Source organism: Hippocampus comes, unplaced genomic scaffold (genome assembly GCF_001891065.2).
Source record: "Hippocampus comes isolate QL1 unplaced genomic scaffold, H_comes_QL1_v1.1 scaffold199, whole genome shotgun sequence".
Lineage (NCBI taxonomy): Eukaryota > Metazoa > Chordata > Actinopteri > Syngnathiformes > Syngnathidae > Hippocampus > Hippocampus comes.
Window position 1 is genome coordinate 518,792 of NW_017805372.1, and position 26,927 is coordinate 545,718.

At 46.2% G+C, this 26,927-nt stretch overlaps 1 protein-coding gene across 4 annotated transcripts in view; it reads left to right on the plus strand.

Moving 5' to 3' along the window:
* The window catches only part of strbp (spermatid perinuclear RNA binding protein), a 46,272-nt gene that overhangs the window by 14,848 nt on the left and 4,497 nt on the right, over positions 1–26,927 (plus strand). For 3 of the 4 annotated variants that reach the window (XM_019872008.1, XM_019872007.1, XM_019872009.1), the window contains exons 2-15: positions 10,633–10,833; positions 16,417–16,667; positions 16,745–16,913; positions 18,192–18,507; positions 20,829–20,959; positions 21,506–21,601; positions 21,741–21,852; positions 22,262–22,359; positions 23,039–23,144; positions 23,535–23,618; positions 24,307–24,515; positions 25,160–25,312; positions 25,404–25,538; positions 26,375–26,515. In XM_019872008.1, coding sequence (XP_019727567.1) covers positions 10,831–10,833; positions 16,417–16,667; positions 16,745–16,913; positions 18,192–18,507; positions 20,829–20,959; positions 21,506–21,601; positions 21,741–21,852; positions 22,262–22,359; positions 23,039–23,144; positions 23,535–23,618; positions 24,307–24,515; positions 25,160–25,312; positions 25,404–25,538; positions 26,375–26,515 — 2,004 coding nt within the window. In that variant the 5' untranslated portion in view covers positions 10,633–10,830. The remainder of the gene's footprint in view (positions 1–10,632; positions 10,834–16,416; positions 16,668–16,744; positions 16,914–18,191; positions 18,508–20,828; positions 20,960–21,505; positions 21,602–21,740; positions 21,853–22,261; positions 22,360–23,038; positions 23,145–23,534; positions 23,619–24,306; positions 24,516–25,159; positions 25,313–25,403; positions 25,539–26,374; positions 26,516–26,927) is intronic. The other variant, XM_019872010.1, reaches the window with a different exon arrangement.

Consider the following 26,927-nt stretch of genomic DNA (forward strand, 5'->3'; position numbering starts at 1 on the left):
CTCCCCCCGCCCCCATCGATTTTCGCATTGATTCACAGCGTGACGGCCAAGTTCGTCGGCCCTTCGGCCAAACGGCGTCGAGTTGTGTCTCGTGTTTTACCTCGTCGGCAGAAATCGGTGTCACCTTCAAGGTGTAAAATAAAGCCAGGCGCATCCAGCTAACAGCAGTTACCAGCCGGGTTTTATAGAATTGTGGCCGCTTGGCGTGGAATGTTTATATCGGAGCAATAAACGCAACTTAAGGCTGGAATCCCGTTTAACTCGCCGTAATAAGAAGAGTCCATTATGCCCAACCAACACCCACTTCAGACATGCTCCCTTTTCACAAGGTTCGAGTACTTAAAAAGACTCGCATTGGTCCCGCTCTCTTGCCAACGTGAGTTTCACGTTCCTGCCGCGCGCGCGATCCTCGCACTCGAGGGGCCGTCGGGATCACCTCCAAAGTTGTGAAGTTCGCGTAACGACATATTATCTCTCCGGGTAATCATTTCCAAGATACGGTTGGCGTCCTTCTGTTTGAATGCCTTTCACTTATTTCGGCGTCCGACTCCATCCGGCGAGATTGTCCAATTTCTTCAGTTTAATTGCTGTCGGGGTTGGACACATGAAAATATGGGTGATGAGATATCAAATCTCACCGGAAGCGATTTCAGGTACATGATAACATTTGTAAATAGAGCACCAGCAATTGTCTTCTTTTTCAAAGTCAAATGCATAAACTTTATCGATTTTTTTTTTTTGACCTTCGTACCCTGTAATCTCTTTACGGGGGAAGGCGAGAATGGAAATGAGGTTGGAGTTCTATCATTAGCAAACCGTGACTCTTAAACCTTGACCTGCTTGACCCCTGCCACTATTAAAAAAAAAAAAAAAAAGCCAACTACCGCCTTGGCATATTCTCTCAATCCTATCCTGTCCTGCTGTGTCATGATTTTTCACGTGAAATTCCCCGTCAAGTCCTGTAAATGAAACTAGATATGTGAATAGACTTTGTTTCTTCGGATGCCAGGCAGCCAGAAAACAAGACTTGCCCTGTTGTGGTAATTTTTTCCCCTCCCCTCCTGCCGAGTTCAAAACCCACCAATTGAGTGCTTATGTGCGTGTTTGCGCTTGCGTGTTTGATTTGAACCCAAAGTTCAAGTGGAAGGTATCCAGAGATTTACGGTCCTCCGGGGATGTTCTACTGAGGCTTGCAGCAATTCTCCCAAAATGAAATGCAAAATTGCCGCTAATAGAGAATAATTTGTTTGCCCAGCACATTTGAAATTGACAGCTTGGGAAAAAGTCGAGCATCCAGAACTGTTTTCGTTCTCGCATGCAGTCGCAAGTACTTGACGTCTTTACCTTGGCGTGAAATTTGGATGTCAACAAAGAGTTTCTCTCTTCTCCGCGATCTCTAACCTGACTCGCCCCAAGCTTCCAATCCCACGCCCCAGCTCCCGAATAACTTGCAGAGCTACCTATTAAAGACAGTCCACTTAAAAGCATTCGATTATCTCTGAAGCCGACAGTGCTCCTTATAATCCGATGCGCCTTATATATGGATCAATATTCTGATTTCTTAGACGTAGTACTTTAAATGTTCTGTAAAGCGCTTTGTTCCAGCTGCAGCGATTGTGAAAGCTCAATATAAATAAAGCTGTACTGTATTGTATTGTATTATCTGTAGTGTACCCCCATCTGGTGGATGCATAACGCAACTGCAGCCACTGTTGTAGCTTCTATCTCTGTGCCTTCTAATGCGGTGCGCCCTATATATGAGAGCAATTTTACAATAGGTCATTCATCGAAGGTGCGGAAAATACGGTATTTGTATTATTATTCACAGTACTCTGACATATATCGGCATTATGCTAATCTGAAAATGGGGAAATTATGACTTGATGGACAGCATCGCAGAACGGTAATAATATTTAAAGCGTTGCTTCATTCTCTCCACGCGATGGTAAACAGGCTTCGTGTAGACGTAAAGTAGCTTTTATGCTACTCACCCAGCAACCTTCCCCACTCGCATCTCAGTGCGGGTGTTTGTTGGTCTGCGTGCTCGCGTTTATGCGTAAATAATTGATGACTGCGGAGGTTTCGCGGCTCCCCGTGAATCGTGAACCAGACGCTGCCTTGCTCCGTTTAAGATGCGTTTTTTTTTTTTTTTTTACACAGATGGATTGAGCAGTTTGGTTTGGATGACATGGGCAACTTGCATTTGTAGTTTGGGGAATGCTACGTAAATATCGGAATATCGAGCTGCCATAAATCAACACGCCATTAAACCACACGGCAACAAGAAGTTTTGCAAATCAATGACTACATTTTTAGGAGCAGCTTTCAAATATCGAGGAGGAATTTTGGTTTTATTTTATTTTATTTTATTTTTTGGGGCATGTTAATTGCGGAGACCTAATACAACAAATTATAACAATATGACAAAATCATGAATGAATGAATTGGTTTTCTGTTCTGTATCATCAAGTCTTTATTTTTTTTACTTTCACACAAATCTATGTTTCACTTCAAACCTTGTATTTCTGAATGGGTTGTGTGGTCCTTTAGCAAACCTAAATTCATTAAAAAAAACCCATCTTGGATTTCCTAAGTAAAAAAAATAAAAATAACCGGACTTGATTGCGAAAACAAACAACTAACTACGGGCATTGTAATAATTCAATATTTCCGCTCGGCCTCGCAGCGCCGCGTCATCTGACTGAAAGCTTTTCCTTTTTAGTTGAAGATAACTTACTTGAAACTTCCCTTGTCATACCCTCGCCATCGGCAGTACTCAGGGTGGTTAATTTTTTTTTGTTTTTGGTATTTATTTCTCTGCTGGATGATTGAATGGCTTTTTTTTTAATCAATTTTTTGCATGCCTTTTATTTTAACAAGCCAATTATATTTATATGGAGAAGTCACACGAATATGATTTGAAAATTATTTGGACGGAAAACGCAATGAGCTGCCAGGCTCCGTGGCCCTCCGTGGATGTAAGAAGCCAATTAAACGCAGACAGTCATTACACTGTATAGCGCACCGAAAGGAATTAGAGAACTAAGTCGCTTCACATTCATTGAAACTGAGTTGCTGATTGTACGCTTATTCCATACGGCCTCGTTCTTCCCTCGCTGTACTTGGTTTGCACTCATCCTCCCTTGTCTTCACACCAATAGCCATCTATCACAAATTTGCCTTTATCTCTCCACTTATTTTATACTTGGTCATTTTTGTCATTTCTCCTCAGTACCCCCCCACCGTCGCCGCAGTGTCCTTGGAAAAGCTGTGACTTTGCTCGGGTGAGCGCAGCAGTGAGCATCCCTCCGTCGGCGCACACAAACACATGCGCAGACAAACCTTAAAAAAAAAAAAGTGCTATAAATAATTCATCACCATTAAAGTGTGCCTGACTTCCTGCAAATATTTTTAGGGACTAATATTGCAGAGAAAACCTGCGTACTGTTTGCCGAGCGCAACTTTAACTCGGATATTTTCACACTTGGGCTAAATCAACAAACCGACTCCAAATAGAGCTTCACTGTCCTCAAATCCGATTTTAATAGACACCGCGTCTCCATTAATCGCCAAGCGCGGCGTTCTCCAAATTAAGTGGCTGCCCTTGAAAAGGGGTGAGGTTAATTATCCCACATCTCCTCGAATCGTGTCCATCGTTCTAACAGTCGGCGTGGCGCAGTTCGCCGACATCCTCCACGTAAGGCAAAAACATTGTCCGTAATTAACGGTGAACACACGGCCATTTAAAAGTCACCTGCCGAGCCTATTTGAACTTGGCCGCTAACCAAAAACAGCAGCGCCTATCACAGATTGTCAAAATAAGTCCGCCTATGACCGCAGTGTGGGTGACAAACCCGTTTTGAAAGTTTTGGACTCCCGTTTTTCATGCCAGCGGTGTGTCATGGATGGATAGTTTGGCGTGCAAATGCTCAATTTCTCTTACTTTGACTTTGAGTTGCATCTCTCCATTTCATACAATCGGCGTAATTCTTACGTGATGAATGAATCGACCGCGGTGCCCATCGCAAAGTTTGTAACGCCATCTGTTGTGGCGACGCATGCAGGGCTTGCTAGCGTGTTCAACGCGATGCCATTCTGACGCCGCCATTTTCCCCCCCGTCATAAATTCCGCCGTTGACTAATCTTGGACGAGGACAGCCTATTGTCCGCTTTTCCGTGGCTTTTCAAATATAGATGAAGCCTTATTGCGTTGTAAGATGAGACGATAAAGTCGCTCGATACTCTTTGTTGTTGTCACCGCTCTCCATTAGAGGTCACGGGCGCACGCTACGGGTCACCGGTTTAACCGCTGCCTCGCTCGTTTTCCGGCGTTGATCAGGCAGGTATGGCCTGGTTAAGTCACCGCTGTGCCGGCCTGAATGTTTATTTTCGATAGTCTGTGTCTTATTAATATGCTGATATGTGTGACAGTATCTCAGCGCCCTCTCTCTCTCTCTTTGTGTTATGCTCAGCTGAAGGAAAAAAAAAAAGCTTCCGTCGCCATGGTGCACAATCCCATGGGGAAAAGTTGAATGAAGCCGAATCTCCTACTGACTCTTTTTTTTTTTTTTTCCCCCTCCATTGTCCCATGCGCATTTGCAATTTGATGCTTCCTTTGTCCAACAAAAAAAGCGCACTCGAGGATCATAAGAGCTGTTTGCCTGGCAAATGTTGCTCTTTTCCAAAGGTGACTTGATTGTTAAAGGAAGGAGGTTGATTGATTTAGTCCCGCCCCAAATGTTTGGTTGCACACTGGTTAGTGAAAAAGATTGTGATAATTTAACCTTTTGGAAGTCTGACACTCACCCAAAAAGGTGCGGGAATTTTTTTTTTTCCTCTCTCTTAACGATATAATCTTTCTTGGACTCTAAATAGTGCGTGGGGTGTGAAAAGTCAGACTGACTCATGCCATTAAGCCACGCCTCTTTTAATGGAAGCGAAGTCAGGTAGCAACCAAATTCCTCTCTTCTTTTTCCAGTGACAAACAGAGATGAAAGTCTAAGCGTAAAAAAAAAAAAAATGAGATTCACACCATCATTGTCGCCTTCTTCACGTCGGAATGCGACAGCCCTCCCTATAACCGGTCTTCCTGTCTGTTTCTCCGTCTCGTCGTCTTCTCCCCCCAGTTAGAGAGAAAGACAGAAAGTCTCTAATGAATCGGCTTCCCGAAGCACACTACCCTAAATTGACCCTGAATGAATAGACTCGCTCATCGGACTGCCGCTAAAGCAGCGGAGATGCTGTCTTGGCTTGCCCCCCCACGCCCAGCCCCCTCCCCTCAAAAAGAAAAATATATATAGTCCACAAAATTCAACAATAAACCCCCGCACGGTACTTGACCGAGTCCCCATTGCTAGTAATTTAATAAACATGGTTAAATGACCATTCCTACCCCTGATACTCTGTAACCTTGAGTAAAAAAACAAAAAAAAAAACAAAATTGAGGAAACATTTAGTGGTTGGAAAACAAGGCTGAAAAATACGGCACAGGCTGCAAGTTAAACCAAAGACTTTTTTTTTCGTATTTTTTTTATAGAATCTTTATTTGAACAAGTCATAATACAATTCTCAATAAACAGAAAACAAAATGAACATGTTATTAATACATACACATATTATAAACATTTAAACAAAAAAGAAGCCAGGGGATTTTAAGGAGCATATAGCCAGAGTTTTAATAGCTTTCTTGTTTTTAGAATCCATAATAGAACTTAGGTACTGCTTTATTTCTGTTTCAAAAATGAAGAAAAGAGGTTTTAAATTACTCCATCTGGATTTGTGGATATGGAACTTGGCGAGAATAATTCTTAAATTTATAATGAAGGTTTGTTTAGTATTTTTTTTCCTTACTTTCGTAGAACCCAAATAGTATATTTTTCCATTATAGCATAAAGTCAGAGTCGATACGATCAATAATAAATCTGGATACAATGGCGGCGAGAGATTGGAACGCCGGGATACCTTCCAGTGACGTGTACGTGCGCTCGCCAGCCTGCTTATGAGTGTCGTGGAGTAAACCCCCACCCCCACTCCTCCATTACGGAATTAGTTCACATCTGGACAACCCTCACACTCGTGCTATTTCAACTAGCAGGGCTTTGGGATGATGATTTTATGTGTGCCGTTTTTCAATATCCTCGAAACAATAGTTTGAGAATGTCTTGCCAGAAATTCTATTGATTATTATTTTTTTTTAATCTGTTAATAGACATTGAGTGACAATCAATTCACGAGGTGGAAGGCGAAACTGAGTCCTTAAAATCAATTTACTCTTTGACAGATTGATCCCACAAAATTGTCACACCAGGCAGTTTTAAAAAAAGGCTACTTGCATCTCGAAAGATGATTTTATTTTATTTATTTCTTCTTAAAACCAATTTCAGTACTTTTACCGACAAATCTTGTTTGGGATGCGGCATCTCTACATCTGAAAGTAGAACGTGCGCTGCAGGTTTGCAAGGTTTTATCCACCATCTGTTTGGTGCGGCGCTTCTCAGCCGCTCGGACGAGTACACAAAACACATCACAAAGATATCGAAAGCACAAAAATCTCGAAATTGAAAGCAAAAGATCTCGAGGTGTCTTCGTTCGGCGCAGTTTGCATGTTGAAAGGGAGCAGGAACGAGTAGAAAAACTGATCGAGCGTTCCTGAGTAGACACGGTTTGTGTTCCTCTTCCACAACACCCCGTCTTGTGGGGCTTCTTAATCATTTGAGGGTCTTTGTTTACAAAAACAAAAAAAAACGTTAGCCGTGCAAAGCTACGGTTGTGGGCGTGGACGGCTTTGCGTTTTGGCAAATGCGAGCTTAGCAGCGAAAAGCCTTTCAAGCGGGGGTTGGGGGGGGGGGGGGGATTAAGCTACTCAGTGTCAATGGATCAGAGAACTAGTCCAAAGACCACTTGGCTATGACACCGTCGCACTCAATGACAACGTTTGCGTCCGTACTTCGAAAAGTGTTTCTCACCAGACTTTAAAATTGCTCGGACGAACGCGTGCAAGTCAACACGCTCGCTGTACAATTTGTATGATGGACGATAGGGTGCGGCGGCTTTGGCAGCTGGGCTGGCGCCATCTGTTCCCCGCTGAAATCGACGCAGCGGGAGCTCAGCCGCGCGCACGTGCGCCACCGCGGCGCTGTAGGTGTACTCACTCTCTTTATTATTCGTGAAAATGTGCACGTGCGCTCAAGGGTGATTACCCTGAATGACGGACGGACGGATTGTGTCCGAGTCTCTCTGGTTATGATCCACCGTCAGCAGGATATCTGCATGCACACCCGCACACCATCTCCATTTCAATAATGTCAATGTTATCTCCCCCCCCCCCCGCCACCTCCACTCCCCGCGTGCGCCTCCAAAGAAACATCAGCAGTTTCTTTTTGCCGACTCATCAGGACTGACTGACCTCTCTTGGCCCGCAGCTGGACCCAGTCAAGTGTGAGCTACAGCGTGCGAATGCTAAAAAAAAAAAAAAAAAAATCAAAATAAAACCAATGCACGGTGACAGTTGTTATTCCTCCACTATCCAACGGTGGCCTTCTTGAATTTCTTTGCCTGCCGTTAGACCCGGTTAAGGCGGAAAAATTTGGAAAACCCAAAATGATTGGCGCGTACCTTAATCATACTCCACTTAAGGGAAATAAATCTTGGTCATTCCACCGATCCAAACGTTGGTTTGGATTCTTTAGGCTGTCATAATGCGGCGATGAAATGTTGACATCATAAATAGATTGGCAATTTTCACACGATGTAGTCCATTTCCGCTTATTGGCTCCAATTAGGAGGCACAACCTTTTTCCTCATATCCCATCTGTACAATTCTACAAGAGTCGTTCTTTTAGAGGAGGGAAATCGGAGCAGTACAGTGAAACTCCTCTACAACGAAATCATGTTTGCAGCAAGAAATTTTTCACAACAGGGGGTTTTTCACTCTAGCAAATTTGATCTCAGCTGTAAACACACACACACACACACACACACACACACACACACAAACGTATGTGTACTCTTTATTTTTAGCAGTAGAGGTCGCTGTTGGATTAGACTTCATTGTGAATCTCATCGCTAGGCAAGAGCAGAGAAAAATGTTTCGTATAACGCGACAGGGTTTTTTTTTTCGTTGTATGGGGGGCAGGAAAGTGGGAATGGTGTTAATGCATGAAGATTTTTTTCACACTAGGGGGTATTTTCGCCCATGTAGGTTTCGTTGTCGAGGAGTTTCACTGTATTGCTCCCCTTTCCCTCCTCTAAAAGAACGACTCGTGTAGAATTGTACAGATCATGCAGGAAATGCATCGTTTGGGAGTCGACCTTCACGTTGAGTAGAACGGAGCATGGACTGCGCTGGCCGATGATGGAGGAAGTCCCAAAAAAAGCTCTCAGGAAAGTGTGCAGCGGCTGCCATTTCCGTCCGCCCGTCTCACCGTCCGCTCCCCTGTCTCACCGCGGGACAACAAAGCTGAGCAAACACTTTTCGGAGAGCTGGCACGTTTGTTTTCATACGCAGTAAGACGAGGGCCACCTGGTAACGTGATCCTGCCCCAACTGAGTTTGTTGAGCTCGCCACCTGCTCCTGAGAGTTTCATTATCCGCGTGTTTGTCCTGCTCATTAGGAGCACACTCGCGCGTGTTTATCCAGATGCAAATATCAACGCGCCAGTAAACCGATGATCCGCACAAACCAAGCGGTACGAATATAACGTGACCGTTTGTTGACCGACTCCAAATCTGCTGAATGGAGAACTTGTCATTGCAGCTGAGAGGATGAACTTCATGAACCACAAATGTAGTTTCAACCTCAAATAGTGGGCCATTCTCAAAATTAGCAACAGTGGGGCGGGAGGGGGGGGGGAGGGGGGGGGGGGTGGGTGCTGGCTTTTAGAGGGCATGAAAAAGGGGCTGTAGTTCACATAAAGAGTTCAATGGCATCCATACAGTTTGAAAAATGGCAACGTAAACAATTCTATAAGGAAATCAATTCTCTAAAGCGGTTCCGCCGCCACTAATTAACACTCACCCACACTGTGGCTTGCATCCCTTCCCCCCCCCCCTTCATCAAGAGCTCATGCCCTTTGATGGTTATCCGAAGAGAAAAGTGTAAATTGCCGCTCAAAGCCATATCAGCAATTCTCCCACACAATCTATCCTTCGTCTTGAAATCACTTCCAGTCCCTCCCTTTTATCCGCCACCTGATTCCTTTCATCCCTGTAGGGAAAACAGGATTTAATGGCCGACTGATGGAAGGACACGGCACAGATGCCCCCCCCCACACACACACACACACATAATCATCTTCAGAAAAAAATAAAAAAGTTGAAATGACGTTGACGACGCCGAAAATGTGAAAATGGGCTTTTTTTTGTTTGTCCCACGTGCGCATCTGTGTTTGCAAACATGTCCTGTCCCCAAGGTTCATGACGGAGGGCTCCTGCCAGTTTTTCCCCCTCCTTCCCTTGAGAAAAAACACACACACACTGAGGATGTGTGAAAAAGAAAGTGGAAGGAAAGAGTGTGTGGATGCAAGAATTGTTTCCCCAGAGTTGCTTTGATCAACCCTCGTAGAGCTTCATTTTGAAGACGCCAGCAAGGGGTTGTAGCTGAGAGCTGCTTCTTGGGTACCGATGAATGCGGAGGGCTGCCGCTTTAATACGCATGATGCAAATTATTATTTTGCGACGGCACCATTAAGGCCTGACCCATTTAAATGCCCCCCAAAAAATCGACTGACTAATTGTATTTACACATGAACACGTCAAAACATCATGTCAAATCTTGCCAAAATAGGCACTTCAAACCTTGTTTGGAGACTCCAGCTGCTTTGAAAAAAAAAAAAAAAATGAAGGCATCACATCAGGTTACGTAACCTGCACTCAAATCATGTGCGTGCAATGTTTGTAGGCATGGCCATGATGGAAGAGTGGTTACCCCCACCCCCCCTCTCTCCCCAATTTCCCCTTGTTGGCCGTGTCAGTGTAAAAGGCAAATCACGAGTGCGCGGACTGTCGCTGCCAGGTGTGTTCAGGCGCTAATTGCGAGCGTTTCAGGCCAGTGGCTCGAAGCGTCCAGAGCGACGCTTGCCGGGGAGAAAATAAGGAGCGAGGCACTCACTTGTTTATGGTCCCCCCCACCCCCTTTCCAATTGGCCTCCCTTTAAACGCTTCCTTTCACCTGTCCCTTTTCATTATCAAACCTGCCCTTCTTTATTTCTCATTTAGCCGCTCGATACATCCCCGCCGTTTAAATTTTTTTTTCCCCAAATTACCATTCAGTCCCATTCGGTCATTTACGGGCGTATAAGACGGTATCAGTTCCTGATGCTGGTATCACGATACTGAACAATGAAAGGTGCCCAAGCAGTCGTGTCAACAAAGACTCGCTGTGGCATAAATTGTAAGAAACGAGCGTCAAGCTCAAGCGTCTGAGCCACTGACCGAGGACAAGTACGTGTTTGTATCACATGCTGCCTGCTCACATCCCTGCCAGCACATGAAATGTGAATAGGGCCTTGTAAGTGTGTCGACAGTCTGTGTGTTCACACGCTGACCGGCGCATCATCTTTCAGCTCTTCCGCCGTATTTTTAAAAGGGGGATATTATTCAGTTTGAGTCAATAACCAGCGTGTCGTTTCCCAGGGGCATCTTCTCATCGGGCGGTGGCGACAGCGACGGAGGCGCACATGAGGAGCACTGTGACGGCGGCATCCTGACCAGTAACCTCGTGCGTGCGTGCGTGCGTGCAGCACACCCTCACGCCCGGCGAACCCCAACAGCGGGCGTTGGAAGGAAGGAGGGAAGGAAGGAAGGAAGTCAGTGACCGCTCTTCCTGTCGGCATGGTAATGCACACTTTGCCGTACTGTAGCATATCGAAAATGTTAAAATGAGCACAAAAAAAAAAAACAGGGGGCCCTACTACAAAGTATACATTGCGCAGCCAAATTACAAGTGCATGGTTGTGCAATGGCGGAGGAGTTGAGAGGTGGAGGGAGGGAGCGAAACAAGGGATTGATTAATGGTCTCGGCCCGTGACAGCGGGAGCTTTTCCCTGAGGGGGAGCCGAGCAGATGATGAATTATTAAAAGGTAAAACAAGTGGAAGGAGGAAACAAAAGAGTGTGGAGAGGTGTTTTTAGGATACAATCCTTAGAGGTGAAGGGGAGGGCGGGGTCAAGGAGAACCGATGCTTGAGAGAGATACAGACAGGAACGGAGATACCACCGCAGTTGTTGATTTTGGACTTTGCCGAACAGGGGACATGCTTGAGGTCGTAAATTACCAAGGGTAATGAGACACGCGCGCGCGCGGGCGCGCACTCGCTCGCCGCATGCAAACACGGCGCCGTGATTAGTCCTGAGTTATGGTGATGCAGTAAAAGATACGCGTGACCTTGGCGAGGTTGTCAGCGCCTAAACCGCGTGATACATGAAGCATCTTGCCTAATGACTTTGCGCTCAGATTTCTATTTTTAATGAATACACAGGCAAGTCGGTACCTGTGCGCGCACTCTCTCCTTTGAGGTCTCCCCCCATCGCTTCTTTGCGGGTATCTTTTTCTTTCGCTTGTAACGGTCTCGGCGCCTGTTCACTCTTCAATTTCACTCTCACCTTCAACAACAGGCCATTTAAAATGCGCGCGTCCGTGGTGCCGCGAAGCCTCACGCCGATCTTGTGGATGTATGATCGCCACAGCGGCGCCGTTTTTGCGGTTCAAACGCGTATGTATGTGGCGGCATGAGATTAAGATGCGAGGCAAATGCGCGGCTATTTTTGCAGGTCCTACTGCTGGTGTTTGATTGACAGCTAACAAATGAGTGAGATGTGGTTTCAGCACGTGCGGCGGAGACACCCGCAGCGTTTCAGAGTGGAGGGACTGGTGTGATTTTTTTTTATTTTTTTTTTCCACTATTTTGAGGCCTCATTTGAATTACTTGATGACTTTTTGTAAATCTTTCCAATTTTGTCAGGCTTCTAAAAAGTCATTTTCACTTTAAAAAACTTGGAAGTGAGCATTCAAAAAAAAAAAAAGACCATTGGTAATGAGCCACATGCTGCTTCACCATTTCCAAAGACACATATGGTATTATCTGATTATACGTAACAGCTTCTTCTGGTGAAGTTGCGTTCCAACTGTACGGTATTATTACGCCTACTAAAGTAGAGCCCGACATCCGCTATTAGTGGTGCTTTCGTTTTAAGTTAGGCGTTCGCACGCCCGTCAGTACATAAGCAGACATGATGACAAAAAAAAAAAAAAAAATGGCCTTTGTCCAAAGACAGAGTTCGACTTTAAGCTCCTGAGATTAAAAAAAAAAAACCCAAACAAAAAAAAATCGTTCCTAAAATAATTCTGAAGATTTTGCACACGATGTCTCAATTTAGTCCAGGTGTTCTATTTTTAGCCGGAATGGAAAACTGCCTGCCGTCAGTTCACGCTTACTTATTTTTGACGTCCCAGTGCAGGTGTGTTGTAATTGGAAAGACCATGAAAAAGGAAAAGCACAATGGAAAAAGGGGCGAGCGGAGAGTGCGGCGCATCGGCATGCCACAGAGTGCACGGAATGAATTTTTAATACAATCTCCCTTTGGCTGCTGAATGCTCCAAAGAAGCCACAATTTCTTTTCTTTTCTTTATTTTTATCCCATTGCTGGCCCCGTCGCTTCTAAGTGCTTATTGATGAGGGGTTTTGAAGTTTTAACTCTTTCTATGTCAACGTGATGCCTTTTATGCTGAAATTCTCCTTTCATACCGCCTGTCAAGCCCATTCATAGCAAGCCTTTTAGTTTTTTGTTTGTTTGTTTGTTTGTTTGTTTTTTGCTGCAAACAGCACCAAATATTAATATTGTTGTCCATCTCAACTCTGGTCAATGGCTTTCGTTTTCTTTTGGAAGCTTTTCTCACGCTCGTCAGCTTCATCTCCTTCCACCTGCCCGACCCCCCCCCCCCCCCCCCCATCACAGAAGCAAAGCTTATGCGGCCCTCACAGGAAAAACCCCCCCCGACTCCTCCGCTTTCGGTGTTTGTTCACCATCGCCCTCTTATCTCAGCACTCAGCGTGCACTCGAGGCACATGACTTATTCAAAGTAAGTGCAGACGAGAAATCTTGTCTACCTATAAAGGCACCCTCAAACCCAAGTGGCCTTAATACAGCGCCTGATGAAACATTTGCTTAACGCAGCGCCTGCTAAAAAAAACAAAAAAAACAAACAGAAATTGCAAACAATTGATTGTTGATCACTGCCAGTTTTTATGATCACGCGGAACTCACGAGTGCTTCTTTTCATGAAATTGTGTGACGTTGAAAGTGTGGCTGCGCTGAATAATCCGTGACTTGATTCACGGCATGTTGAAGCAAATGAGGCTTCATAAAACGCGTCATCCGTTATGTGTCATCTGGCATTTTAAGTGACATTTTTGTCTCGCACGTTCTTCAAATTTTCCTGTCGGAAATCATGTCAAGTGAACTCATTCATTGGTTTAATGCAGAGACATTTTAAGCACGGTTAGATTAAAACAAATCACTGAATTCAAGTCACACGACTGAGCCTTGATTGAGATTTAATATTGATCAAAAGGGAGATATGGGTGTTTTTCAAAAATTTGTTTTGCCTTTTAAGGAAATGCATGCTCAACAGCTTCCGAATTTGATGTGCATGTGCAATTGATGGAAATGTCGCTCATATTTTAGAGCAAAGCCAAAACAAGTCTGTTTTTTTTTTTTTTTTAATGATCTCACAATAGGGATTTTTTTGGGGGGAGAAATTTCTACTCTGAGTTGTCTTTCATGTTAATTCGCAACGTCTGTTGTACTGTACCCGCTAGTTGTGTCAGCATGTCGGCAGACCCAAGGAATGACTCTTTCGTGATCTGCATGTAAAAAAAGGGAACACGTTGAACATCTCTGATTGTTGGCTGGACTAATTGCTTGAAAACCATTTTTAAAAAAAATCACTCGGGATGATCCCTTTGTGACAGCCGATATGAGGTGTTTGCTGACATTGATGGCCCAGATTTCAGTCTGTGTGGTGAAACGCGCTCTTCAAACTAGGCCGGCAGATTGCGGGAGTGGGCAAATCAAGGTGGGCTCAAGGACGGTCACGTCAACATCTCAAAGATGGAGTGCGTATCCTTGTGAGTCTGCGCTTTACTGACGCCACCCGGGACCTTTTTTAGTAGCTGAGGAATTGTAGAGGTCACGAGAGCGCTCCGCGGTTGCTTCATCAGACGGGCCTTGATTAAATTGCTTGTTTTTAACGTTACCTTGACGTCCAACCTTTTCGCTAAAACTCCATGTAGCTCGTATCTTATGGTGCCACCTCTCGAGTTGTCCGGGCTTGCGCTTTAAGGGGGCGTGGGGGGGGAATCGATTGCCGTCTCTGAGCTCTCATAACTGCTCCAATTTACATTGCGGTCGGAGCAGCTGCGGCTCACCTCCCCCACAGTCAAGCAGACGTCGACAAGAGCTCACAAAGTGTGTTCTTGAAGCCCCGCCCCTCCCATTAGAGGCAGCTCATTAAATTTGTGGCTGTTGGTTTGTTTAAACACTTTTGAGGGGATGCACACACCCACAAGTATGAAATGGTCTCATGATTGTGCGCATGCATGAAGGGTGACCTGTTTAAAAAAAAAAAAAAAAAAAAAAGCATCATCATAATAATAATGTGTGGCATTGAAGCGAAATTATAAAAAACACCCAATGCAAGAAAATGTTGCTCATGCATTGGGAAAGGCATTGATTATTTTTTTTTTCAGCTTCTTCCTGCTTTTTGTCAGCATGCACTTAAAGGAAAAATGCCTCAAACATTTTTGGTAAGAATGATAAAATATTGAAAACAGTATTTCCAGGTCCACTAAGTAGTCATTGTTTGAAAATGAAATTGGATTGAAAAAAAAAAACAATCCCCATTGCGATTAATTATATTTGGAATCATTCATTGCAGAGTCCACGCGCTCTTAAAGCCTTCATTAACTCCACAGGCGTTGTTTACGCAACATATTTCATGATTAAATGGCTTACAGGTAGAAGCAGACGTTCATGTTTTAATGTTAAATCAATAAAACTTGATTTGAATGACTTATGAAAAGCACGCAGGCAAACTCTCTTTAGGTCACATCAATGCTAACGTAGCCGTTTACATCAAGCAACTTGGAGTTGAATTCCATATTTGACAAGATTTACGGTCACATCTAAATTTGAATCATTGGCGGGATCCAGGAATTAGACTTGGCCAGACGTTTGCATCACTCTCCACGCGCAGCTAAATAAGGCCGGCCGGGGTGGCTTCGCTTATTGTGTGCAGCACTCATCCTCTATTCTGTTAATGGCTTTATCTCCCGCATTCTAGTGAAAGAAAGCATGTGTGCATCAGTGTGTGCGCGCGTGTGTGTACACGAGTGCGGAGAATAAAAGGGGGAAGCGTGCGTCTGGGAGATAAGAGGGGACTGTTTTGCAAGCGTGTCGAGAGCAGCCCCCCATCTGTGTCGAACTGGGCCCCTGCACCTCGGGCTGCTCTCCAGCATCGTGCGATAACCTTCATGATTCAAAAATGAACTTTCCTTCACCGGAGTGTGAGGTGGCAGATATGAGAAAAGGGAAAAAAAGAAGAGCGAAAAGGAGAAATTGTCCGAAAATAATATTAGACGGTAAAGCTGCTAAATGAAAGGCAGACCGTGAGCAACGCATTGTTTGTGCAGTTGTTACGAGGTATTAAATATAATATAAAATAATGGGGTGCTGTTATGCTGCAGGGGGAGTGGGGGGGGGGGCATAAATCACTTCGGTGTAGCATTTGCATCTTGTATATCACAGCATATGTCGAGATAATGGATTATAATGCCGTGTAATTATGATTAGGGGGTCATACATCAGCCTCTCCCCGCACGGCAAATTAACTTCCCCGCTGTGTCGGTTTTACTCTGAAATTAGATTAGTTCTCACTTAATCGCCACATCCGAACGCCTGCTTTACCGCTGCGGCGCATGACGCGCCGAAGACGGCTGAAGGGGTTGTCACGATACAGAACGGAAACCCGGGAAACGGTCACGTTGAACTTTCTTCTCACGAAAAAAAAAATCATATTGGTCGGCCTCAGTTGTTATATTTGTGTGTGCTGCTGCTATTTACTTGGCTGCTGTAACAGCAATATTTTTTGTGACAAATCTTCATTTCTGGTATTCTGTTTTACGCGGACAGAAATGAACTAAATAGCTCTAATCTGGCACAGAGCGTCTCCGCCTTTTGAGTTTGGTCCCGAAAACAAAACTAAACTGAACTAAATGTGGTGCAACAAAGGACTGGTGCAACTTTCTTTGCTTGTGCCAGAGTCAGCGCTCCAAATTTACAGCCGTCGCAATCACATCCGCCATTCATTCACTTTGGGGTTCCATTTATATCATGGCGGTAAAACCAATTTCCCTTGCAGAGGTCCTTCCGTTCCTTCAGCAATGACGACCGCCACGTCATGGCGAAGCACTCCACCATCTACCCGTCGTCTCACGACTTGGAGGCGGTTCAGACGCTCGTATCCAACGTGGAGTGCGCCCTGAAACACGTCTCGGACTGGCTGGATCAGACCAACTCGGAGGCACTCGGCCAAGTGGACGGCCGAGCGCCAGACGGCAAGGACGACGAGAAGCCCGGCGGGGAAGCCGAGGGGTCCAACGATGGCCACAGGTGCGGCTGACGCTGCCCGCGGAGTGACCGAAATCTGAAATAAGTGCTGATCATATGACAATGTCACGTCCTCGCAGGGAGGCCAGCGGCGGTCGAGTGCTGTGCGGAGTGATGAGAATCGGTTTGGTGGCGAAAGGCCTCCTCATAAAAGGCGACATGGACCTGGAGCTGGTGTTGATGTGCAGAGATAAACCCACGCAGATATTATTGGACTCGGTCTGCAACAACTTACCCGGGCAAATAGAGGTGAGATGCTGCGCTCGCGAGCGCTTTTGATGAATTGCCAGCGCTGAAAGTGGATGCATGGACAACGCGGAACCGCTTCAATATTTTCCTTGACATGAACAGTTTGATCGGTCTGACTTATGATGTGTCACAAGCATTTCTTGTGGCTTTGGCTCAATCTGAGAAGCCCACGAGTGGCTACTGGGAGTTGCATTGCCCGTTTGCTATTTTATTTATTTATTTATTTTTATTTGCACTGCAACGCTATTCGCTTTCACGTGATGAAACGGCACATCGCTCGCCGTGACGTCCACTTAGCCAGAGGCTCGGCTGCACTGTATTGATTTTCATAAGCATCCGTCGCTAGATTATAACGTTCGTCAGTTGCTCATTAAGTTCTACGTGGGGACTTGTACCGTTTTGTACACCTTTGCGCTGTATACAAATTCATATACAGTCATCCCCCCTCCCCATCCCCCCTTGTAATAAATGTGATAACCTCACACCTTAGTTGCTATTTGTTCACACACAGACCTCAAAAAGCTAACTGCTAGTCTGGCTGCTAGCCAAAATGGCGGCCCGTTCACTGGCTCAACTTTTGTGGATAACAACCCCCCCCCCCCCCGAAAAGTCTCATCTCATTTTAAAATCCAGATAAAACGGCAGTGATAATACAAGCAAAGTAATTAGGCGAAATAAACAACCGTTAATGTCATCCTGAAGGAATAATTGAGATCTCATAAAGGTTTAGCTAGCATAAAATAGGCCAGCACATTATCAAAGAATAACAGTCCCTTCAGCTCGATGTGACATTGCCGCAATTATCCGATAAATCCATTACAACCCTGCGCCTCTGCCCATTTGTTTCAGTTACCAGTTGGATTGTGTGTGCGGATATACAGTAAGCATGCTCGTGTATGTGTGCGGGCAGCGTAATTTGGAGTTTCTGATTTGTCTCATTTGGCCTCGTGGCCGCTACTCGCTTAAAAACAATGTCACAGGAATACACACATACTTGTTTTTGCAACTCAGGAGGACATTTGACAAGAAGAAAAAAAAAAAAAGTCCATGATACGCAAAAGCCAGTGGAGAATCCCCCGCACAGCGCCGTAACATTTTCCGAGACCTCAAGCTGAGCATATCCGCGCCGAAGGTTTTTTCTCGTCACTCCTTATTTCTGCTTTGTCATTCTGTTGCACTCAGACCGAGATTTTTTCCGCCGTGCCGCCTTTTCATCCGCCATATGTTTTGACCGTGATCTGTGACCACCTACTTTATTTTCCGCCCGACACATGACAGAAGCTGACAGAGGAGAAATACGAGGTCAGGAGCTCCCTGCCCGAGGCGGCCATCCTGGTACGGACTACAACCGAGCCCAAACTCACACTGAAGATCACGCTCACCTCTCCGGCCATGAGAGATGAGGACGACGAAGAGGAGGAGGAGGAAGAGGAAGATGAAGTGGGGGAGCACAAGGGGGAGGAAGCTCAGGATGTGCTGGCGGCAGAGGAGGAGGAAGTGGAGGGCCACGAGGAGTTCCACGGGGCGGGAGCTGAGGAGGTGGCAGCAGAACAGGAGGACGACGTGGAGGAGACGGAGAAGAGGAACGGCCACGGTAGGAGAACAGTTCGGAAAGCCTGGCTTCCATGTCATTTGAACTCATTCACTCCCGAAGACGTTTTTAAACGTCTTTTCAGACTTGGTCGAGAATTGGCTGGTACTGAATGAGTTAAATTGATTGGTCCCCGGAATCGATAACCACGCGGTAGCGAGCGAGCGAGCCGTCCATCGTGTGGCTTCCTGTCCAACTCGACACTTGTGGTCTCCGGGGTGAGATGAGAGATGACGCCGAGTTTGGCCAAAACGTGCCGCGGCGGGTTCGAGGAGAGCGCCGACTCGTTTGCTCAAAAGCACGCGTGCACATGGACACCCTTCAATGACATACGTGACGTTTATTCAATGTTTTGTGTCGCAAAGGTTATTGCCCGGCCTCCAGTTGTCAGTCTCTGTTGTTGTAAACTTCGGTACATATTTTTATTCAATATACTTTTAAATGCATTTTCTGTAGCAGAAAAGTGGAGATACAGAAAAATGTGATTTTTTTTTTTTTTTTTTGCAACTTATGTAAAAAGAGTCAGGGTACAAATTTTACATAATTGATTTTATTTTTTTGGTAGTCAACTCGGGTTCCCATTGGCTCGTCACTGATGTCCGAATTTACAGGAAAGGCAATTTGTAACATTTTTTAATGATCATACAAGTGTAAAAATAAGTTAACCATTGCTAATCATTTTTTCATCATGACAAATTCCCACACAAATCGAATGTAAATGCATACAAATCATTGATGGAGTTGATCACATTCTTCTGCTAATACCCTCTGCTATGTATTGATTACTTTGAGCCATTTTTTTTTGTTTTTTTGCATCTTTAGCGGGCACAGTTTCCCCTCAAAATGCCGGTGAGATTCCTAATTGTATGACCTCGGTGACGTTAGATTTTCTAGATTCCCCTGTACTTTGAGCTGCGGTGCAGCTGCGGCTTTTGTTTGCTCACCGGTGCGTCGACGGAAGAGCAGCTGGCAGAGAATAAGAAGAGAACCAGTTTGGGATACGAGAGATAGAGGAGCAACCGTAATGATCCGACGTCCGAACGCTCCCGCGCGGGACGGCCCTTTGAGAAACCGCTTTTATGCATCACACTGAAGGAAACGGACACAAACGCAAGGCAGCCTTGCGTTTGACAGCAGAAATGCCGGCCCCGCGATCATGGCCGGATGAGTTCCGAGATCACGCGCTTGCATCTCGATGATAACAGTTTGACATTTCCCTTTAATACCTCTCGAGGAAAGGCTTTGGAAGGGATGAGAACAACATTTACTTGAGCATGTTTTCACGGCCACTCTTGAGTGCGTTTTAGTTCACTCGGAGTCCCGCACATCGAGATTCCCCCTATATGGGGGGGATTTAAAAAAAAAAAAAGTTTTTAATTAAAAAACCCTCCGTGTGACCACTTTTCATTCATATACAGCTGTGTTGGATTCAACTTGCCTTGCAGGAAGGTGGTGAGACAAGAAATTAAAACAATACAGCAGCATAAGAATGATCCAACCCTTTCTAACCTCTGCCCCCGCCCCCCATCCCCCCTCCCCCACGCTTTAATCTTTCCTCGGTTGGGTTTGCTTTCGAGAGAGCGAAACCTACCCGAGAGACTCTTTGTGTTTCGTTCTACTTTTTGGACACTTGATATCGTGTGCTTGCTCAAAGCATCTCAAGTCAACCCAAAGTGAAAACTCAACTATTTTGACTCCTGCCTGGTGTGAAAAGTCTGGATCAAAATACTTTTTAAAGAAAGAAATCATTTCCAAATACACGACGGAGCCGTTTGATTTCCCTTTGCCGCCAACTCGCGCAGTAAATCAAATGCTCCCGATGTATTTGTTTGTCTCCCAAAAAAAATTCTCTCCGCCCTCTTGACTCTCCATCTCACTGATTTGTCAGCCGCCAGATGCACGGAAAGTAAGTCACTCTTGAATAGCGTGTGCCATTTTTTTTTCCAAACTCACCCGCCAGTCGGAGGATCGTGGCATCATGCGTAACGCTCACGCCGCCTAACACGCCGATGCCAACCCGATCCGCGTTTGGGAAAAAAAAAAAAAAAAAAGCCGCGCTATTTGAACGGTGCGCTTTCGCCACAGATCCGCGAATTGTAGAACGAACGCGTTTCTACAAGCAGACGAGCGACCTGATGGCACGGCGAAAGCGCCGCCTGAGCCGAAAACTTTCGCGGCGGCGCGGAATGCCCGCACTCGCGCCGAGAAACCGGCGCGTCTGCGCGCATTGGCGCGTCCGCGCGCGACGGAAAGCACACACGCGCGCTCAGCTCCGATGTGTGTCTTACGTTTTCTACGTTGGGTTGTTATTGTTTTCGTGGCAGTGTTGGGTGCTGCCGCGCAAAGAGTGGAGGCTGAGGAGGAGGAGGAGGAGGAAGAGGGAGAGGGAGAGGTGCTGGATAGACACAGATGTCTGTTGGCCCTGGCAGCGCTGCGACACGCCAAGTGGTTCCAGGTCGGCACCCGCTCACTTCCTGTCTTCCTGCCTGATGCCGTTTTTTGTAGCCTGACGATTGACTCGGGTCGTGACCCCAAATGACGAGAGTCACCAACGAGTACATGTCATCGTATCGCATTACCGCTTCGGTAATAAGACTCCACATAGGTAAAAAAAAAAATAAAAAAAGCCATCAAATCCGAAATATAAAAAAAAAAAATCATATCGTGAGGCTACAAAGGCAATTGTGATTTTTTTTCTTTCTTTTTGCGATTTTTGTGAACCTGCCTGCTCTGTATCAAGTCAATTCCTCCCTTTTAAAACCCTTCCCACACCCATCCTCCCGATTCACTAACTGACCCAAAACACACACACACACACAAAAAAGAAGTACACAAAAGTACAAAAAAAAAAAAAAAGTCATCGGAAAAATTCTGGAGTTTAGGCAGTTTGGCTAACGAGCGCTGTCTTTTCTGTACGATTACAGATTCTTCTGTCCCTCAATTTCTTCCCGATTCTTATTCTGCCGCCGTTCCCTTTTTATCCCGTTTCTGTTGTTGTCAGGCTCGAGTGAATGGACTCAAGTCCTGCGTTATCGTTCTCAGGATACTTAGAGATATGTGCAATAGACAACCCGCCTGGGAGCCCCTTAACGGATGGGTAAGATCGGATGACTCGTTCAGGACGCACATCGTCATCCTCAATCTTTCAACGTATCGATGGAAAATCATGCTGCGGATGTGCATTGAATGCAATTTGTTTTTTTTGTTTTTTTTCCTTTTTGCCGCTTTTCTGGCAGCCTTTGGAACTGATCTGCGAGAAGGCCATCGCCACCTGCAACCGACCTCTCGGGGCAGGAGAAGCCTTGCGCCGAGTGATGGAGTGTCTCGCCTCGGGCATACTGCTACCAGGTCTGAAAACATTTCACATCGAATGTGGCGTGACACAATGCGAGCGAGAAGGCGAGAGTCCATTTAGTGACACGAAGCGCCGCAAAAATCAAGTTGGGGAGGATGACGCACGTCCCAAGTGAAATCAAAACAGATTTGTAAGTTTCGACGCAAATGTTGAAACCAACCGAAAGTCGGATTTCATTGTGGACCAAAGGACAAAATGGTTTTGTCAATGACATTGTGTCGCCTCGTTTATTGTTTGTGGGGGTGGGCGGGGCTTGTTTGAATCGCTTCCAGAGAAGTTGACAATTCACATAATTTGCCACCTTCCTGTCGCCTCGGGGTCATAAAAATAAATCCTCGTTCAATGTTGCTGAAAGGCGGTGAGACCACATTGCATTGCGTCATGTTCTGGCACTTCCACCAGGCGGTCCAGGTTTGCGCGACCCGTGCGAGATGGAGCCCACCAACACTTTAGCCAACATGACGGATGAGCAGGCGGAGGCCATTACGTATAGCGCACAGGTACGGTGTATACACACACACACACACACACACACACACACATAACATCCATCTTTGACACCCTGACAAGGGCATTTACGTGTGTGCGTACGCGGTGTCCCTCACACACACGCTCGACTGGATCAAGCAGCAGTTCCGAGCTCGCGTGTTTCTCAGTGAATCCGGCCGTCCATTTTCCCTTTGAAGGCACGACGAACGAGGCTGGAATGTCAATGGGAGGGGGGATCATTTGTATCGGAGCAGATACAAGCGCCGATAGAAGAGAGGAAGCTGTTCTGTCATCGGGCTACTACGCCGAGCCTCATGAATATGCCAGGCGCTCCGGCTCCCTAATGGATTCCCATTAGCGCGGCCATCGCAGGGCACCGCCGCCCCGCCTCGTCGTTTGCGCGGGCCGGCAACGTGCGCGCTTGATTGATTGCGATCGATGGACGTGCGCCGATGAGATGAAGACGACTTGACCGTTACCTCCGCGTCGGAGGCGAGCGTCGCCGACCGATGAAAAACATCATAATAACTTGACTTCCCCTCAAACGCTACCAACGCGCCACGTTCACGCTCACCCGGCAAAGGCAAAATCCGGCGTGAGAACAAAAGTCCGTAAGAAGCGCGAGGTCAAAACGCGGGCGTCCGAAGTCTTTTCATCTTCTCTCCTCTGTATGCGCTTTGTGTTTGACAGCGTGCTCTCAGGCTCATGGCGTTTGGACAGATCTGCAAAGTGCTGGAGATGGAGCCTCTTCCCTCAAATAAACCGTTGCAGAAATACCCTTGGTGTGACAAAGAAGGTGTGTGTGCGCGCACATTCTTCCATTCAAGCTAAAACATTCCAAGGCTACGTGGCCTCGCGCTGAGGGATTTCGCACTGAAAAGGTTCCCTGTTGGATCTCAAACGTCACCTGACCCCCCCCCTGGCCTCGCGCTGAGGGATTTCGCACTGAAAAGGTTCCCTGTTGGATCTCAAACGTCACCTCCTGACCCCCCCCCCCCCTCCCCCCCAGCTCTGACAGCACCATCAATATTACCGTCAGGCCTCCCCATTTCTGTTTACCTCCTCCGTATAGCGACTCAATCATAGTTTTGGCAGTTTACAACCGGTGTAATTGCGTTGACATTCACGTAAAACGCGCGTCGTATTTTGCGGAATGATGAAGCAACGTGTCCCGCTCTCCTTCCAGGCTTGGGTTTGAAAAGGCCATACGATGAGGGAATGATGGACGACAAGGACCTCATCAAGAAGATGAAGCGGAATCTTCGGAGAGGTGTGCCATGTGGAGGGATGTCGTGATTCCCCGTTTTACTTCGGCGATGAATAAACGTCCTCTTGGCAGCGGAACATTTTCAAACAAAAACAAGGCGCATACACATTGAAGATTTTTTTTTTTCTTTCGCTCCTTCCGCCCGTCAGCCTCTCTCATTTTTTTTTAAATTTTTTTTTAGTCATCTTACATTTCTCGCATGCTGATCAATACTATCGATTGCCAGCGTTTTACCAGGCCACTGTACCAGCCCGACGTCTTCTCCTCTTTCGAGGAGAAGATGAAGCGCTCGCGCCGGAGGGCAGACCGGGCTGTTTTATTTCGAGCCGCTCGCATGAAAAAAAGAGATCGCACAGAATGTTTTGGGATACGATGATCCATAAAGCGTCGCAAAAATATGCTCGACTGCGCGCACCTTGCTGGAAAACAGGAGATGGAGCCGCAGAATTACTTGCGGTGCGACGTTAATTGCGATATTTGAAAATAGAGAGATTTTTGGAATGTAAACAAGGGAACAGTTTGAGGAAAAAAAAAAAACAGTGTTCAATTATTATGCTGATTGAAGCTAAAATTGGCATTCTGATTCCAAAATTGCACTCAGTTTTCCCCCCCCCGTAACAGTTCAAGTTGTATTTTATTTTAGTTTCTCCGCAGTTTACCAGATAAGCTAAATTCCCAAATGTTGGCTCAGTTCTCGACAGCAAAGCCATCGACTCCAACCAGCCAATGAACGCCCTGATGCGGTTGAACCAGATCCGTCCAGGTCTGCAGTATCGCCTCCTCTCCCAGTCGGGCCCGGTCCACGCCCCCGTCTTCACCATGTCTGTGGACTTGGATGGGAGCATCTACGAAGCGTCGGGCTCCTCCAAGAAGACCGCCAAGCTCCACGTTGCTGTCAAAGTAACAAAACTGTTTTGTTTGTTTTTTGTTTTTTTTTAACCAAGAGAGATTTTTTTTTCTTTGCTGTTAGTGCCCAAAAATACATTCTATGATTTTTTTTTTTTTTTTTTAATGCAGATTTTGAATGTGTGTGTGTGTGTGCGGAGGTGGGCAAATCTGTGTAATCCGAAAGTGGTCGTGAACAAAAAGGCTCTCCAGAGCAAAGAGCGGGGATAATCCGCTCCATGCTTCATTCCCATAAAAGGCTTTCTGCCCGTCTCCCTGTTTTCTCTTCTCTCCCTCTCTCTGTTTCTTTCCATCATGTTTCGCCCGTATGATCTCTCCATCAGTAAACACAATCACACAGTGGGTCCGAAAAAAAAGCGTCTTTTTTTTTTTTTTTTTTTTTTTCCTCTATGCCTAAAAGCAGGTGGTTTCATTCGAACCCTTCCACCATTTCAAAAGGAAAATTTAATCATGGTCCACTCGCCTCTGGACTGTAGGTTTCATTTTCCGACACCGATGCGGTCATTTTTCATGACATCAACATATACGACGTTTGCCAACAAGAAAATAATAACCCTTCGTTACATTTTCATTTTTTTTTTTATCCAGCTAGCTTTTAAAGCTCCCGTTTAAGGTCACCGTCTCCGTCCCTTCCGCAGGTTCTCCAGGCGATGGGCTACCCGACCGGTTTCGACTCGGACCTCGACCCAATGAGCTCGGACGAGAAGTCCGACGGCGAAGGCAAGAGCGAGACGTCCTCGCACACGAGCAATAACGCGTCGCACTCCTCGGACGGCTCCAACACGCTGGAGGTGGGCCTTGAATGCAACGCCAAAGCGACCGCAGGGGGGACCTTTCTGACGACACCGTCATCGCATTAAGATGCGTGCGTAACACCCTCAGGTGCGAACTCAGGGCCCCATACTGACGGCGAGCGGGAAGAACCCTGTCATGGAGCTGAACGAGAAAAGGCGAGGTCTCAAGTATGAGCTCATCTCTGAAAGCGGAGGCAGCCACGATAAGCGCTTTGTCATGGAGGTGCGTGCCCTTTTCAAGACGTCGAGTGCCTGATTGAAGAAGGTCCCGAACGGCGGGGGGGGCAAATTGTGTGTTCACACTTAACAGATTGCTCACTCTGTCGGTCGGTCTGTTGCACCAACTAGGGGGCGCTGAATTGTGCGCTCACTCACGCTCACAGAGGGCTGCTCGATTATGGAAAAAAAAAATAGGACCCAAATAGATCTCTCAGGTGCACATTTTGAACCCAAGTATGCTCACCATGAGAGAGTGAGAGTGTGAGAGAGGGTGAGCGAGAGCAGATTCGCTTCCAGATGTGCTTGTATGAGCAATCAAGTCTGTATCTGTTTTTTATTTTTATTTTATTATTTATTATTATTTTTTTTTGCACAATCAGTTTTATCGCATGGCCACCGGAGGACTTTCTAAAACAAAAGGCCTCAGATGGGGAAAGAAATCAAACACAAGGATGAACGTCAAAGGCTCACTCGTACTCGGGCTGACTTGGCTAATGAAGTGCGATACTACACACACACACACACACGCACGCGCGCATGCATGGAGGAACCAGCTCTTCTCTCGTGCGGTCAACCAGTCAAGTTTGTTCATGCGGTGAGGCCGCTGTCGGTGAGGCGTGCCGTTTTTCTGACAAGCCTCGATGCTCCGTTGCTCTGCTGATTGATTAGCCAGCCTGTTCTGACAGCGGGGCATCGCTAAGCAAGTGGGCCTGGTCCGTCAGACCGAAGTTGAGTGGCCCATTGCCGGTTTTGGGACTGCGTGGTTGCGTGATAATTAGTTTTGACAGGGGGGGGGGAACCCCCAGATTAAGCGCTAATTATGTTCTCTGTGTATGCCAGGTGGAGGTGGACGGACAGAAGTTCCGTGGGGCGGGCCCCAACAAAAAGGTAGCAAAGGCCAGTGCGGCTTTGGCCGCTCTGGAAAAACTCTTCTCTGGTCCCAACGCTGCTGCAAACAAGAAGAAGAAGCTGCTGCCTCAGGTCAGGAATGCACAACACCATATTACCTCATCAACAGCCTGATTGGTTCATCAAAAGTTAGGGCAGAATCGACTACCACCACAAATGCACCGATACCACTTTTTCCTCCCCACCAAGACATTTGAGTTCTGGCCAAAGTATCACGAAGCGAGTGATCATATCGTCAAAAGTTATGGCATAATCGACTACCACCACCACAAATGCACCGATACCACTTTTTCCTCCCCACCAAGACATTTGAGTTCTGGCCAAAGTATCACGAAGCGAGTGATCATATCATTCATGTCTTGAAATGGGATTCCATCGTTCCTGAAGTATCGTTCCAAAACACAAAACGTTCTCGAACAGGCCACAAGAAAGATGATTTTTGTCTCAGTTTCGAGACAAACTGACTGAGTGTGAAATCTGGACC